The sequence below is a fragment of the Phoenix dactylifera genome, unplaced genomic scaffold (assembly GCF_009389715.1).
Source record: "Phoenix dactylifera cultivar Barhee BC4 unplaced genomic scaffold, palm_55x_up_171113_PBpolish2nd_filt_p 000153F, whole genome shotgun sequence".
Classification (NCBI taxonomy): Eukaryota; Viridiplantae; Streptophyta; class Magnoliopsida; order Arecales; family Arecaceae; genus Phoenix; species Phoenix dactylifera.
The window spans coordinates 238739-256679 of NW_024067702.1; the positions used below are offsets into that span (position 1 = coordinate 238739).

The 17941-nt window shown below is 36.3% G+C and overlaps 1 protein-coding gene across 2 annotated transcripts; it reads right to left on the bottom strand.

Moving 5' to 3' along the window:
• Nucleotides 1-787: 787 nt before the first annotated feature.
• LOC103718732 (O-fucosyltransferase 7-like) lies at nt 788-12667 on the bottom strand. 2 transcript variants are annotated; one of them, XM_008807680.3, is made up of 12 exons: nt 12456-12667; nt 11795-11893; nt 11476-11578; nt 11312-11379; nt 7475-7563; nt 7213-7393; nt 6907-7035; nt 6663-6796; nt 6338-6551; nt 1744-1928; nt 1514-1609; nt 788-1442 (listed from the first exon to the last, which is right to left on the bottom strand). In XM_008807680.3, exons 1-12 carry the CDS (start codon nt 12609-12611, stop codon nt 1289-1291), a joined length of 1608 nt encoding a protein of 535 aa, XP_008805902.2. In that variant the 5' UTR covers nt 12612-12667; the 3' UTR covers nt 788-1288. The 2 variants fall into 2 exon arrangements, with proteins under 2 accessions (XP_008805902.2, XP_008805903.2); XM_008807681.3 differs by lacking the exon at nt 12456-12667 and having other exon boundaries at nt 11476-11587.
• Between the last annotated feature and the right edge of the window lie 5274 nt (nt 12668-17941).

The window sequence follows — 17941 nt, forward strand, 5'->3', positions numbered from 1 at the left end:
GGAGAAGCAACTGCGATTCCAAGTAGCCATTCTTTTGTCATTTCTTTTCAAGCAAACTACATTGACATTTACCATACAATATAGATGCATCCGTTATGTTTGATGTCCTTCAAATTTCATAGATTAATGTCTTTTTGGTAAATGATGGAGTGCGGGGATTAGGATGGCACCGAAGGTAAGGGTGAGCATGAGGAATGCTTGGTTGTGTTCAAAAATTAAGGATGATAGCTTAGAATAGATGGGAGCGAGAGTAGAGAAAACAACAAACCAAGTAGGGTGGGGAAGAAGGGGATTGAGGGGATGACTGATTGAAGCAAACGAAGGAGAGTAATTGGAGCAGTTGGAATGAAGTGCCTTCAGGACTGCAAGGTGGAGAAGAGAGTGAGGCCAGCGGCATGACCGGAGGAGATGGCGATGCTACCAGCTTGCAGGCATTGAGAAGAAGAGGCTGAATTCAAGACAATCAGGGGTCTTGAGGCATATAAGAGGAGATGGAGGGAACCGTGGAGACTTCTCTGTGCTTCCTCAAAAGTACAAGGATGATGTTGCAATTACATGAAACACTAAAATTACCCTGCAATCTCAGACAAATGTGGGGGGATGATCATGCAGAAACCCCAAAAATAAGATGGCAAATAAGATATCTTTCATTACATAATGCCGCGGTATTCCACAGATAAGCAATCAACAGCCAACTAGTCTGCAAATTAGCACAATTTACTCTGTAGCCTACAGGCATGCGTTCAAACACAAGGATACATGATTACACTAAAAAAAACAGATGAGATTGACTCTGTGCAACATATATTTCTTATTTTATTCAATTATATTGCAATGTCAAGAAATTAATACATGCAATGTGATGTTGCTGATAACTTTCCAGTCTGTGCTGGTCTGAATTATTGCCCCACTAAACCTCTCAGTGATCCCACCTTTCTTTCTTGATATTTACTATAAGGATGATACTCTACAACCAGATATAATTAGCACTTCCCTACACTCAGCCCAAATCTAGCCTAAGTTGGCCATATGCCACTCAATTCCAACATGGAATACAGATATAACATCATCGAAAGCTTTTGCTACACTGCTCTCTGCCTCCAACACAAACTCAACCAGCATCATCTATGCCTCGATTTCAGCTTGGCAGCCCAGAACATAAAATATACTTATGAGGCTCTAGTCTGTACTTTCACGACCAACTCGAAATGTGTTTGGTTAGGCTAAATCAAGCAGCAGGATAGGATCTGAATCTCTTCTCCAAATAAGAGCATTGTTCATGCGACATCTACATGTTAGCAAGAGAACTGTTGCTATTATGAGATTCCCACTGGCACAGACAATCAGGCAGCGGGTTCTCATAGAAGGCTTCTTCTGATCGGAACCTCTCTTTGCCTCTTGTTCCAGAGATGGGACCTTTTCGTTTACGAGGGGAACCTTGCCTGACAAACAAATACATATAAAGTCAGTTCAGAAACTAAACAAGCACAAATTTAACTCCTGTTTGACATACCGTTTTTTATGGAGTTGTACAATCATGTCTGACAGCCTCTTCCCTTCTTTAAGAGAACCCTGATCAAATTTATCAAACAAACGAACAAGTGCTTTTCTGCATTGCAGTAGGCGATCAATAAAAGAAAGAAACAAACGAAGGAATCAGAGTGGTTTTACACCAAAATAGAATCTTCAAGAGATGGATATCAAACAGAATTTATAATGTTCAGATACAAAAAGACACTTTACCTATCAGGAATGATGGTTTTTCTGTGACCCAAATAACGCCGGTGTCCCTCAACTGCCCTTGCCATGTTTCCCGAATAGGATGGAATGAAAACATCACTTTCCACGGATACAATATAGTCTAAAGCTGCCATCTGCGATGCATGATGACTGAATGGTTCAAGCTCATTCACTGACACTAACTTTTCCTGCAAGGCAAAAAAGCCAAAAAAAAAAATCGATATACTGATTGAGCTAGCTTCTAGCCAAAACAGAGTTTACTGGAGAAAAAAAAATCAGAAGGGGGAAAATAAAGAGCCTTTAGCAGAAGTGTAAGTGAAATCAGTTTCATCTCATAGTTACATAATAATAATGACTAAAGAAAGGCCTAATCATAGGCATCATAATTTGCAAATGGGTTTATATATATGCTGCATTTATCATAACACATTACATGATAGTTATTATACTTAGTAGGCCCTTAATACAGAGGGACAAGTTTGGCCATAAGGGGTGCCCCTGTCCCCAATGCATTGCTCGGCGGTCAAAATAAGGATGGGCACCTGACTTCCAAAGGACTGCGATAGTGATCAACTATCAATATATGCTCTTGGACTACTACATTCATTGAACCAGTATAAAGATTGAAGTTGTTATTGTTGAAAGAAGTCTGTTGTCTTTTGATTTTTACTATTTTCTACTAGGAAACTACAGATGCCTACTTATGCTCTTTCAGGATTTATGCAAGTGAACAAAATGGATTTCCATCACTAACAATTTCTTAAACAATAAAAGAAAAGAGGTGATAAAGACACCGCCGATGTCTTTACTCACAGGTAATTGCTAACAACTTCCGTGGGACCCAACCCAGCACAACAAACAATTCATGGCCCTAGGATGCGCCTATCTTTATGTTTCTCCTTTGAGATTAGTCAACTGTTTTATTTTTGAGACAGCAATCATCCTTCTTGAACAAAACTGTCATTGATAAGATTGTCCACTGGCCTTCATGTTACAGTGCAGTGGCCGTTCCCCACATTTTAAAAGGTCAAAGAAGCATAATGAACTATGGACATAGATCACATATGAATATATCAAGTTATATTTATCTTTCTCGAACACCTCATACCTTTTTACATCAGTTATCCACATTTGTGCCACATATGGGGGAAAGAACTTAAAAAATACTGTTATGGAAAACACCAACATTGTGTACGAGACTTATTAGACAAGAGGAAAACTTGATCCTGAGTTTTGGGCTCAAACTGCACTTGTGCTAGTATCATACAAAAGCTACAAGCTGAGGCTCATTTTTCAGAAAAATGAAACCATATGTGTTTAGGTTATCTTCAATAAACATCCCATGCCCCAAGATTTCTTTCCTGTATTTTATTCAAGAAAACAATGAAGAAGGATGATAATTAAAGAGAAAAAATGGCTACTCCTAACCAAGTGGAAGAAGGTTGATACTTGGATAGGAGATGAGGTGAGCAGGAATCAAAAGTTGTATAGCAGCAGGGTGTTTGAAGCACACTATCTTTACTCCTGCTACACCTCTCCTCACATTCCCAAATTTGACCATGACCTGCCCTGGTAGAAATAACAGGTAGGAATATGAACTCAGCAGACAGTTTAAAGAAAAGTTGATTCTGGCCCCTAGTTATAGATCGAGAGATTGAGAGAGAAATATGGAAAGATTAATGATTGGTTGAATAACGCAACAATACGAACAGTTTCACCAAAGAGAAAGGAATGCAAGTCCTATGTTCACATCCACTCTACTTAAACTGTAACCAAGGATCACAACTTCCAAGTGTACTCAAGGAACCCTACCAAAAAATGTATGATGACGTGTAGTAATCAATATGGCAAGACTATCAAATAGAGAATGGAAAAAATCTGGTGGACAAATCTCACATGGCATGCAATCAAAGTTTTGATAAAGATCCAAGTGTAGTAATCATTGCATTTGTAACTGTGAAACCTGTAGATTATGAGCAAAAGCAGATTCTTAACCTCATACAACTAACAAAGGGCTCGCATCCTCATAACACAAAAAACAAAGGAATATGTGCAATGACCAAGTTCAGATATACGGCATCAAATATATATAACAGACCATGACTAAACATATATGTGGGGTAACACATATGCAATACAATAGGCTGCTACCCCAAGTTCCACCATCCATATTTTTCTATTTAAAAACCACTTGTATATCTATGCCAGTTGCAAGAAAAGGAATGATTCATGGTGGAAGCTAAGAGGGTAAGAACGTCTCATGTAGCAACTGGACTACAAGGCAGATTGGAAGGTTGTGGACTAAATTTTTTCAGCATAACTATCTTTTTATCAAATTCTCAGACTTGGCCAACACAATGAGAGTTTTAGAAACTTTATATTTCCACATATATAATTCAATAGATCGCTATATTTTATCCAAGTTCCACTCTGTACATTTTTCTAGTTTAAAACATCTATTAGTTCCATTCCAAACTATATGATAAGTTGGGAGGTCGTGAAATTTTTCAACATAAATAGATACTTTAAAATCTTTCAAATGGTCAACAAAGTGATTATTTTAAAGCACTATGTATAAATTATTTCAAAGCATCTAGTACCAAAATTATAAATAAATGTGATGAAATGAGATAAACTGGCCAGAAAAAAACCCTCAATTAATGCATGTTTCTATCAAATTATAATCACACAAACACTTGCTTGTGAAACATAACTTCCTCCCCAGAGCTAAAAGGTACATTAAGATGAAAACATGAATTGACAAATCCCCAAGGATACTGCATAGAGTTATTGACACTTGGGAGATTTTATGTAGGAGAAAAGAGCCTAAAGACAACATGACAGTGAACTTGTCAATCGACAGACATTTATATTGGTGGGGAACCCACAAAAACCACATTGTATTCTTCTTGAAGCTAGAATAGCGAGATAGAAGAGGGCAATCACAATTTAATAAGTCAAACCTGGCCATTGCTACTTACTGCAAGGATGTAAATACAATTCAAAAATCACTGAATTCATTAAAAGAACATAATCATCTTCTTTTCTTTTATCTCTTTGGGAATAATCAATTGAAAGCCCTGGGACAAAGAGAGTTTCCTCAGCTACCACATCCCATAAATTGGAAATTTACTTCCTGTAGCGATCATCTACCTTTGGGAACAACATAGGTAGTTAAGAATATTTTTGCTGGTTCAGTGTCCATATCCATAATGATCTCGAGTTCGACGGTGGCTTACAAGTTTAAGTCATAAACTGTATTAGCATAAAAACTTCTTGGGAAGGGTGATAGGTGTTCTTAAATGAGCTTGGTTCTTGTTGGTTTCTCCCTATACTAATTATAGACATGTAAATGTAGTTGTCAAAATCTAGAAATCGCAAGAAAATTCAATGGTATTTTCTGCATAAAATCTGGTAATGTATTTGTTTGTTGAATAATATTTGTCCATATGTCCACCATAACATGAACAATATTTTTTGTAAATCCATATAGTTCGACTTCTATCATCACTCTTCTGTATATTGATGTCATGGTGGAGCAGCATTTATAACCTGGAAAATGAAATCAAAGCACAAATATCGCGGTTCACCTTGAACTGCTCATTCTCAAAGAAATATGATAACCAATTTCCATGTTTACTAATAGGAAATGAAAAGGAGGTTCTCTAAACATGTATTGAAAACAAACATTGCCACAATGTAATACGGGTAATTGTTGAAGAAAGATGCCAATATCATAAAGTAGCAACTCCAAACTAGTTTTGTTATTGAAAGCAAGGATTTTGAATGCTGAAAAAAGTATGTTGAATTGTTTCATGAAACAACATAAATGAGGATTTAGGAATAGGTGGTGATCAAAAGAACATAGATCATTGGGGCAGCAAGCCAAAATTACTTCAGGGAAGCCAACAAAATACAGGGTGTTATGCCAGAGAAAGTGCAAGACTTGACAGATGAGCCCTTTGGTATGGATTAAAATGCATTACACTACAAGTGAACAAATCATGGATTGACCTAAATGAATACTCGAATGTGCTAAGTACACATTAGTTTATCATTACAGAGAATTAAAAGAGAGAACAAGATTTGATAACACACATAAAATTGTGAACAAAGATGCTTTCAAGTACGATCAAGCCATATGGATGAGGTAACAGCAAATTGAGGCAAAACATAATGATTGATTAGCTATACGTACAGCATATAGACATGATTAATGCTTTTGCATAACCTAATGAACATAGTGCTTATGAGAATCAAATAATTTCTACAGTAATATGTTAAAACAACTACGGTCCTATCATTGGTAGTTAAAATACCATGTCTGGGCTTCATAGTCAGGAAATATTTTACGTGACTTATGTCATCTTTTTGTCCAAGTCATTTCCATGAAATATATGCACTTAATCAGACTCATAAACAAATGCAACACACTTGATATGTCAAAGAAAGTTGGTATCCAATAAAAAAAAAGAGGCTTTTTAATCATTTCTACTATTTTTAGCATGAATGCAAAACAAACAGACTAAATTGCTTCATTTTGATGACATGAGACCAACTCAAGCTACACCATGGATGAAAAATATCTATGTGGTACCTTGCTCATTAACATGGGAAAGTGGGACTCAAGATCAGCCATATGAGAATCACCTCCATATATTTCCCCTGATGCAATATATATTGGAGTATTTGATGGGTATCCTAAGGCAGAAAGGAAAATCCCAACTTCCTTTGGAGTCAGGGGACAATACCCCCTGGCCCTCTGTTCTTGGGGATCAATATCCTTGACTTTCCAATATGTTGTGTTCTCTCTGCAAATGAGGGAGGAAGCTGGTTCAAGATTAAAATGATTGGAGAGGTTATCTTTCAACTACAAAGAACAGAACTAGTGTTTTATAAAGCCTGCTAGAAAAGTCTCTTACCTGATTCTTGTCAGCTCATCAGCTTCACCAGGAGACAAACCATATGTGCACCCACTAAAAGCAAGCATGTCCTTCTCATAACGTAAGTGTAAAGCAATATATGGACCATATGATCTCATTCGCTCCACCAATAACTGCAGAATTAACAACCATAAAAACTCAAATGCTGCTTTTTGCAGTACAAGACAATGCAATAAAAATTAATACAAATTAAATCTAAGAAAAATAATAGATGAGCTGTTACTTTTCCTAGTGCCTCGATTCGGGGAGCAAATCGAAGAGCCTCATAGAAAGCACGACAACGGAGCTTTTGAATGTCAGGAGGCAGGTTGTTGTTGGCAAGACGAGAATCTGATTTAGCTGCTCGTATAACCTATTACCAAACAATGTTTCCAACAAGCCAGCTCAACAAGACTACTAACAAACATGGCAAGGTAATGGACTTGGTATGCATGTACACGCGGATGTGCATGCAAATGTATGTGCATGTTGCCTGTGTCTGTGCATGAAGTGGAGGACTTCCAAAATTCAAATAAGATAGACACTACACCTTATAATCATCCCACAATCGAGATATCACATCTTGGTAGTATTCTACTCCAGACCAGCTTGTAAAGTATTTTACTGCTTTGGTAGCCATTGCCAATTCCTTTGGTAATTTCTTCACAATTTTAACATCATTTGCCAAAGATTGTATAAAATATTCTTCATCAAAAACATCTGAGAAATTGCTGCATTCCAGATTTATGCCATTAATTCAGGTTAAATTTGAGAGATATACTCAAGAATTAAAAGTATGAAGGAAACTGTACCTAGAATCCTGCCAAAATGATTTCCTATCAAGTTTTGGAATAACAAGTGTTGCATTTATTAGATGTGCAACAGCTACCATGTCGCATATCTGTCATCCAAAGAATAATATCCAACAACAATCAATCAAACTAAAAAAAGTAAAAGATAGGAGAAAAATCAGAGAGTGTTTTCAACAATCAAAAGTATTAAATATTTTTTAAGATAAAGTCATAAATATTAGACGGTACCCTTAACAGGACTGAATGGTTTGCAATAACAATAGTAATATTAAAGGAAAGATGTATGGACATATGCAGCAGATATCCCTGCTGACATACTGCACAATATGACATAGCGCACAGCATGATGTAGAATTGAAAGATGTAGAGAACAAATATAAAGTTGCAGAAAGTTTATCCAGCAATTTTGCAACAATATGAGACGAAAGTTTTCTGTCATATCAGAATGCCATCCCCCATGCCATAGAGGTATCAATATCTCTGGCATCTCTTCTGATGTCATGGTGAGCAAACAACCAAGAGGTTGAGCAATAGATAGAGAAAGCATGTAGTAGTTTCAGAGTGTAAAGGGGAAAAAAGGTGTTTATTAGGTGGTAACGATGGTGTATGAAATGATATGTCATCTGGCCCTTTTTTTCCTTGCATATCTATCAGTCTATGGCCAATTCCATTACATGATATAAAAAGGGATAAATTAGCTATATTCTGTTAGTCAACTAATGTTCAGTAACCCCAAAGTCATCACCATCCTGCAAAGTTGTTTCAAGAAACTTTTGAAGATTCATCAGTACAAGCATGATCTATGACTTTAATGCAGTTAAGATTGTAGGTTTTAACTCCAAATCGGAAAAGGCCACTCTTAATACAATATTATGAGAACTTGTTATCCACACTAAAAGCAAGTCCATCTTTTATATGGTTGTCACATTGGCTACAAAAAGCCTCAACAGAGGCTAAAGCTTTCTCCTCACTCGGCCCTTTTTTTCCTTGCATATCTATCAGTCTATGGCCAATTCCATTACATGATATAAAAAGGGATAAATTAGCTATATTCTGTTAGTCAACTAATGTTCAGTAACCCCAAAGTCATCACCATCCTGCAAAGTTGTTTCAAGAAACTTTTGAAGATTCATCAGTACAAGCATGATCTATGACTTTAATGCAGTTAAGATTGTAGGTTTTAACTCCAAATCGGAAAAGGCCACTCTTAATACAATATTATGAGAACTTGTTATCCACACTAAAAGCAAGTCCATCTTTTATATGGTTGTCACATTGGCTACAAAAAACCTCAACAGAGGCTAAAGCTTTCTCCTCACTCGGCCTAGAACAATTACTTGGATCATTTTTGCTAGCAGAAAAGTCAGCTTTTATCTGACAAGCAAGAAACTTTGAAGTGCTTCCAGCTAATAAAATTCTCTGGCACCTTATTTAGATAAAATTTTGAAACTGAAAAAGCCAAAAGACCAAGCAAATCTTAAAGGAATTTGAAGAAGAAAAAAATAAGTAAAAATAACTTTTACTTAAATATTGGAAATATATTTACAGAAGTGCACGCAAAACTAGTAGACATTGGTGAGACAACTACAATAATAGCAGTTAACAAACTGTTATTCAGGAATAATTACAAAATTCAAGACAAATGTGATTATTTAGAAATAGTAAATGATCCTGCCAGTGAATTTCGGTAACTTCATTTTCCTTAGGAAATAGGAGGATTAGAGGCCCACCATGGATTTGAGTAACTCAAATATTGCAACTATGGTTGCACTTTACCAGATCATGGGGATATTGATTCAAAATAGAGGGACGAGGCCAGTAGGTACCCTCCATCCCTCCCTCCTTCTTTCCATTATTTCTTTCTTTCTTTGCCCCTTTTTTCCTTCCTTCCTTCTTTCCTTCATTTCTTTCTTTCCGTTTCATCTTCCTTTTCTTCTTCCTTTCACTCTTTATTACTTTCTTTTTTCTTCTTCTTTCTTTCCCTTCTTCCTTTCTTCCTTTTTTTTCTTTTCCCTTCCTTCCTTCCGTTCTTTCCTTTTCCTTCTCCTTTTTTCCTTTTCATTCTTCTTTCATTCCTTTCTTCCTTCTTTACTTCCTTTCCTTTCTTCTCCCTACCTTCCTTTCTTTCCTTCATTTTCTTCTTCTTTCCTTCCTTCCTTTCTTCTTTTTCTTCTTCTTTCCTTCATTGCTTTCTGTACTCTTTCTTTTTCTTTACCCACATGGACGGGTTTCAAAGTCCTGTCCCCATCCCTATCCAATTTTCTCACAAGAATGGGACAAGATGGTGGGGACGCCCCCGTCCGACTAGAATTTAAAGATTGGTTTCTTGTAAGCAAAGTTAGGTGGTCTTTAAAGCCAAATGGACAAAATAGGCTTGATATCTCCATTAGTATGCTGCCTACTCTAGAATTTTTCCTTTGTCAATTAAAATGGTTAATTCATCTTTAGAGACATTTTATCAAGCATGCATAAAATGATGCTAGCTTTATAGTCAAGATGATTGGTGAACGGACAATATACAGGCTGCTTGGTTTTCACTGAAGCACAGCAACTACCTCAGATCTCATCTATCAGGTCCAGGCATCACGCTACATGCTGATCAACTAAAGAACAATTACATGTAATTGTCAAGAGAGGGAAAAATAGAAGAAGTATTACATTCCAAGCTTTTAGTTTTAGTCCCTGAATCAGGAGACTATTTCTTGAGCTAAACTTAAATAGCCAACTTCATTCACCACCATGGGATGGTGTCTCCTTTTCATCAATATATAGAGGAAAAATATATTAAAAAAAGAGACACATGGTTTGTCATTTTTAATAGTTTTCCCCCTAATTATCAATCAAAAAGTATTATGTAAATTTAGTTTAACTACATTAGCATATATGACCTGTCTGAGTAAGTGAAGTCAACTTCATTTGTACCATCTGAGTCTTCAATAAGTACAGGTCAGAATGACTTCTGAAGCTTATACACCTAGTCAATTCAGCTAAGTGGTTAAATTTTGTAACTCAGCGGGCCACTGTGGTTATTGGACATGCTATTGACCTTTGTATAACATCGTGCCTTTTTTTAAAATGGAAAATAAAAAGATATTTATCAGCAAAACTTATCATGCGGACATGGTCATCTCTAATCAGGAATTAATTGTTTAAAGGGCATTGAAAGATGATATGCAATGGCATGTGACAACAAGTGATGCATCCACTGATATACGGGCACCGATGAGCAAGCTGCAGCATATGAGGTGGTCTATAACTAATTCCTAAATACACAGAGATTAACAATCTGATAGACCATATACCACATTTGGAGTTCACCAGTTGCAGCATGGGGTCCTGATCTAGTTTAAGCACTTGCAAGAGAAATATAACCCATCCTTCATGATATCAAACTCAACTAGGGACTTTACAACTATTTGACATGCAGTGTGCAACATGATTCACAAGTCAAATGAATTTCTAAAACAAACAGGAAAAAAAAAAGACTTCATATGAAAAACACACCCTGTGACACAGATAATACCAAAAGGAGCGATGACGTTTTATTCAAATATTAACAATGCTATCTATCATATTCAAAGCAGTATAACATTATCTGTATCTCATATTCATGTCACCTCTACTAGACATCTCAAAGTACAAATGGTTGGTGACATAGTTGAACAACTTAGCAACCACCAAAGTCAACACTGTATGATATGTAGTCAAATACAAGATTTCTAATGCCAATTCCCTCAGTTTCTATTTTATAAACATCTAGACACGATACCAATTAGATACTAGACTTCGATTCAGCCTGTGATGTAACACGGATAACAGAGAGAGAGAGTATCTTACCCCAGCCCGCATCTGGTTCAACCCACCATTGGTGCTGACCAGCAAGTAACCTCTTGATTCCTCGGGAGCTGAAACACAACGCACCAATAGATGAAACAAATTTCTAAGAGAAAAGTTAACAGAGGAAGAAAAACTCAAATTTGACATTGTTGTAGCCCTCTTACGCGAATGTGATGAGCTAGGCGCCACACACGGCACAAAACCACGGTTCGATGGAGGTTTCCACAGCTTCTCGAATCGCGACATACCATCACTCATGCCATCCAACTGTCAAATCTAGAGGAGTGAAAACAATGAAAGAGATGGCATGACTGCTTCGCTTTCAAATTATCAGAACAATACCCATGAATCCGATCAATGCTTTCTCAATTAACAGCATATAAAGGCAAAATCTCGGCATCAAATAGAGGAGAAATTTTATAAAACAAGACTCAGAATTAATGATTGGATGGACTGCGAGTGAGTGATATGATCATGTACCACCTTCTGAGAAGAAGTGAGCAATCTGGAGAAGTGGGGCGGTGCAGATTCTAGCATCCAGCTAAGCTCGTTGCTCCATCCTCGGTATCCCATCTCCGGTTGCTGAACAAAAATCCCTCAAACCATGAGTTAACATAAATTCATATCCAAAACACTGCAAAAGTCGTTTCACAGGCCCAAAAAAAATTGAAGTTTTCCGGAGATAACCTTAGTATGATGGTATCAATATCACAAAAACTCAAAAAAAAAAAAAAAAGGAAAAATATTTTTATCTCCAAATCAGTCCATGAATCATTTTATAGACCCAAAAACACAACTTTTTCCATCAAAGAAGATGTTTCAATGTCAAAATTACAGACAAAGCCAAAAAAAAAAGAAAAAAAAATACATATTTGACTAAAACGATCCACAAACCGTCTGATTGACCCCCCAAAAAAACTTTTTTCCAAGAACAGCAGATACTTTAATATCAAAATCAGAGATAAATGCAAAAACAACAAAATAAAAAAGAACAAAAACAATTTTTGGAATCGGTTGTAGCGATAAAAATTAAGAAAAAAATCTTAAAAACTTGATTTTCAATCCAGAGGATGATAAAATTCGAGACAAATATACCGAACTCAAGATTAAAAAAAAAAAAATTCGGATAGAGAAAAGGCCAGACCTTGGGAAGCTTGCGAACGTCCGAGAAGGAACGGACACTGGGGAAGGGAGATACGTGTACGGCCAGCAGCACCCCCAACGCAATCATGCTGATGGCGCAAGTTAGCAGCCACCGCAGGATGGACAGCCTTCTCGTCCTCGTTCTGCGCCTCTGCATCCCCCCTCCTCCTCCCCCCTCCTCTCTCTCTCTCTCTCTCTCTCTCTCTCTCTCTCGTTCCTCTCTTCTCCTGTTCCTCTCCTCGCCGCTTTGTTAGGGGAAAGAGAGGAAGAGAGATTGGAATATAAAGCGTACCAGTGACTGCATTTACTAGAGGCCAGGCCTAAAAATGACAACCTTTTAATTATCTTGGCAATATTTCTGTATTTTATTCCGAATATGACCCTATTGTGCGCCTTTCTGGTTTTGGGTGCGCGACTTTATTCCCAGAATGCCCACCACCCCCTCAACTGTTCTCGGAATTTATTGCAAACTATATTCCAAATATATCCTCGTCCCTCCAACTAAATTTGGAATTTACTGCAGATTAGGAGAGTTCGAATGGTGTTTTTGACCGTTGGGGCTCTGACTAGTGACCGTTACGAAGGCTTTTCATCGTGCCACTCTCATTTTACTCATGGATGGGCAATCAATACTCTCATACAGATGATTTTTTGCCTCTGTCATGAATGATATGCTTATAAGATACAAATGTTATAGAAATATGTAACTATTGAATTAACTAGTTATCTCTTTTTTTTTGGTCAGTAATTAAGTAGTTTTCTCTTTAATGATGGATTCCTGCTCCTTTCAGGAATGTTATAGACTCGTTATTTTCAGATGGAATGTTCTCCATGCCCTGTGATATGAGAGGATCAGCATAGATTTGCTACAGTACAACAGAGTTGGTTGAATGCTGAGTCATCAAGCTGCCTATATATATATATTTGTGAAAGTTTTCCTATGCACTTATGGATACCTTCAATTTGTTTTTTTCATATTTATCTCTTTGTCCCTGAAACATACCACGGTAAGTCATGACACACCAAAAGGATAGGTATCAATGGATACCCTCATAGTTAGTTCAAAATTGGCTGGATTCAATGATGAGTAGGTGTCGGAAACAATGGGAATCCTAAAAGCCCACAATATAACAAAAGTTGATGAAGAATAAGGACCGTAACGTAGATAAAAGGTATGCTAAACATAGGCTAGCTGGCTTAATAGAAGTTATATGGATCAAAGGACAAGGAAGAATTATGAGGTTTGAATTTAGAGGAAATTACATCTTCTTTTCTTTTTAATGTAAAAGCTATGCCATTATTGGTACAAAAATTTGTATCATTTAAATTAAAGAGCTGCTAAACGAATGCATGTATAAGTAGGTGAAGACTAGGTTTAGCATTTTTTTTTTTTTTTTGGTAAGAGTTGAACCTTAGAGGAAAGATGTGAAGGTAATGTTGTGGTAAAAACGAGTATTAGGAATCAACAAGCATTTAACAATGGATCGGAACATATTTTATACTTAAGATACAAAGATATTGTTTAAACACTCAAACTAGGGCAATTTTCCGGGAATTTAGGTAAACGTCGTTACTAGATTAATGTCCGGATAATACTAATCTAAGAGGTGGAGAGCTCTCATTGGCTATCTACTTGTCTTAACATTGAGATGGATGCATTGGTCCTCCCAAGGTCCCGTCCCCGTCTTGGAAGTAATCACTGCGATAATATCGCTTTGGAGAATGTGAAAACGCTCCGGCCAGTGGGGCCACCTTGATGTCCGTGTTCTTCCACTTAATGGCATGCACGTGAATCTCACGTGAAAATCGGGTAGCTTGGATATGGGTTTTGATGATTAGGAGGACCGCCGGTTCTAAATAGCGTGATATATGATTAAGATTTGGTGTTTCCTGAAAGCTAAGGCAGTTGAAGCAAAGTATCTAAAGTATGCTTTCAGGCAGAAAAGCATCTGAAAGTATGCAACCCTCAACCACCAGATAGCATCTTATTATTCTTCCATGTGGCACAAATATATAAGCTTGCTCCACTATAGGCATCCCCCACTATAGAATGTTTGGTGAGATCTAGTAGTGATGCATGCCAAACTCAACCAAAAAAAGAAAATAATGTGTCGATGAGCTCCTCACGAGCAATGACTCCATGTCAATAAAGTTTCATGTTATAGCATATAAAAAAGTGATCAAAAGAGGAAAAAAAAAATCAAGAAAACAAACCTAAATTAAAACATTGATATCTAGCCTTTTAGGTTTCGGCCGATAGTCCAAGATATGGTCTATTATTTGGTCGGCAAGAATCATCGTTCAATGCTTCCATTTTATTAAATGTTGTAAATAATATATATCCAATTAGAACTCGTGGGTTAGGCACTACGCCAATTGTACAAGAGATTCTTTTTTCAGCAAGTTATGAGTTGGATTTTAACTTTTTGTTCAAACAATAGAATATTAACAGCATAATGCGTATAAGAAAATGTCAATCGAACACTTATATACACCATGCATTACATAGAGCTCCTGATTGTTGACATAAAAAATTAAAAAACTTTAAAAAGGTAATGCTTTTGAATTTCTAGAAAGGAAGAGTATACGATACCCATTTTGTTGGATGACATAGTCTTTGAGTGTTGGACCCAACTTACACCCTCAAAGTAACTTATAGGTGCACAAATTGGCAGGTGGGAAGATGGCGGTATAATATTATTGTACCTATAATCAATAGTAAGCTATGGAAAGAGCTACAAAAGGCTATAATGAGGAAATAAAAGTCAGTTTTGTAGTTATAGTAACCATTATGGCTAAGCCTATGTGCATGAGCCAATAATATGAACTAAAAACTTTCATTCAATTCATAGTGCCAAAGGTTGTGCGCTTTACCGTGCTCTTTTTTATTATGACCTTACTATGAATCTATAAAAGGTTTAGTATGAGTTGTAATCCGTGTTTCATCTATCTTTTCCAAGACGAAGTTATAGATGTCGTCGTTATCTCCCAAGTATTAAAAAACCACACAATCTTAGAGTAGGTAACAAAGATCCAAGCAGTAGTTCGAAACCCAACTTTCGCCCAAGTCGAAAGATGAGGTGGCAAGTGTGGACAGGGTTGGGAAGAGGTTGGATTTGGGTGACGGGGAGAAAAAGGTGGCAAAGCATGGTGTGGTATTCTTTGCTTGTTCCTCTCCTAATCTCGTGACAACCCATCGCAAACTTTGCCCCACAGGAGAGGCTTTTGCCTATCAATATCATGCGCAAAAAGCTAAAAAGAAGAGAAAAGGACATGGAAAGAGTGGGGCAGGACATCACGGGTCACACAATCTCCAGCAAAGAATGACGTCCCCAAATTCTCTAAGGGCTGGTTTGGTTTGTGAATATATATATATATATATATATATATATATATATATATATATATATATATATATATATATATATATATATATATATATATATATATATATATATATATATATATATATAAAATATTTTTTATAAAAATAAAATTTATATATTTTATAACAAAATGATGTGAAATATTAAAAAGTTTGATTTCTATGAGTTGAAAATTAAAAAAAAAAATTTTTCAAAAGAGCTCTTAGATAGATAAAACTTTTTGTTTATTAAAGACATAACAGATATTTTACGTAATTTTTTTAAAAAAATAAATGCTCTATTAAATATAGGTTATTCTTAAATATACTATTTTTTATAATCAACTCAACATAAAAAAATTATTTTTTTATACATTATATATTCAGATATTAATTTTTTAGAAAAAATATTTCAGTGAAGAATAAATTTTTTGGCAAACCAAATGAGTCGTAATTAGTTCTTTCATATATGGCTATTGATGTGGGATCCACCATTATTTGTGTCGAACCCAAAATCAGACTAGACGGAAACTATACCGTTTTGTTTTTTGCCTTTTTTTATTGGCCTCAAAGGAAGACCACGTCACTCAGGCGCCGGTACTTTATGGATGCAGAAGGGAGAACTGCCTAAGGCTCTCCGCAATGTTTTATTTTTTGATTTTATTGGATGCGTCCGTACTCGTGTACTGTGAGGCGCCCGCTGAAATTAAAAAAAAAGAAAAAAAAGAAAAGAAGAAGAAGAAGAAGAAAAATTAAAGAAAGAAAAAAGAGAGGAGACCACCGTACCATGATCTCCAGCTTGGTAAAAATAGATTGGTCATACAAATTTGAGACCCACACAGCAAAATGGGGATGTTTATGAGGTACAAACGGATGCTGAAAGGGTAAATTAATATTGGAGGAGACTCGATATAAATACACTATAAATTCAACCTTATGAACACACTAAACTGGAATCTGGTATGCGATTGTGTTGTTTCTTTGGATATGGAATAGAACACAAAAGATGCCAATGTTGGAATCATGTTTAAGAGCGGCTTCAAGTCTCTCGCCATATTAGCATAGAATATTCTCCACTACATCACAATTTCATGCCCCTCTTACATCTCATCTTCAGCTTTTTATTAATCCTTCCATTGAATTGTTTCCGGAAGATTCTGCTCACGGTTCTTTTAATATTGGAGGCGACTCGATATAAATATACTATAAGTTCAACCTTATGAATGCACTAAACTAGAATCTGGTATGCGATTGTGTTGTTTCTTTGGATATGGAATAAAACACAACGGATACGAATGTTGGAATCATATTTTAAAGCAGCTTCCTATATCGCCATATTTTTTCTGAGAGCATAAAATATTCTCCACTATATCACAGTTTCATACCCCTCTCACATCTCAACTTCAGCTTTTTATTAATCCTTCTATTGAGTTGTTTTTATAAGATTCTGCCAATGTCACTCCTATGTCTTCCCCTGAAGTGTCAGCTCCATTAGATGATCCTGACAATGATCATTCCTACTCTACCAACTACCAAGCCATGTCCACCATCTTCTTCTCCTCCATTACTTCACCATTTTACTTGGGTAAGAGAACCAGATATTCGTCTTCATGATTATCACTATTTTTCTGCTTTTATTTTCTTACATGAGCCTTAGTCCTATCATGAGGCTAATACTGATCCTATTTGGCAGCAAACAATGGTAGAAAAATTGCGAGCATGGGATAAAACTCATACTTTGGATTTGGTTGATCTACCACCTGATAAGTTTGCTATAGGTTGTAAATGATTTGTAAAATCAATGCACGATCAGATGGGTCTGTGAAGCAGTATAAAGCACGTCTTATGGCAAAAAGCTTTACACAAAAATATGGTATTGATTATGAGATGACTTTTGCACCAATTGCTTATTTAACTTTCATTTTCAGAGCTTGCTTAGCAGTAGCAGCTGTATGGAAATGAGGATTGTATCAAATGGATATAAAAAATACATTTCTAAATGTCAATCTTTCTGGAAAAGTATACATACGGCCTTCTCCTAGTCTTGATCATCTTCTAAACAAAGGCCACAGACTTCGAAGAGCTTTATATAGTCTCAAGCAAACTCTATGAGCATGGTTCGC

Coding starts and splice junctions, on each gene's coding strand:
- LOC103718732 (XM_008807680.3), bottom strand. CDS start 12,611: ATGCAGAGGCGCAGAACGAGGACGAGAAGGCTGTCCATCCTGCGGTGG. Junction 11,894..12,455: donor ACGTTCGCAAGCTTCCCAAG/GTCTGGCCTTTT, acceptor ATTTTTGTTCAG/CAACCGGAGATGGGATACCG. Junction 1,929..6,337: donor TTCCCATGTTAATGAGCAAG/GTACCACATAGA, acceptor TTTGCCTTGCAG/GAAAAGTTAGTGTCAGTGAA.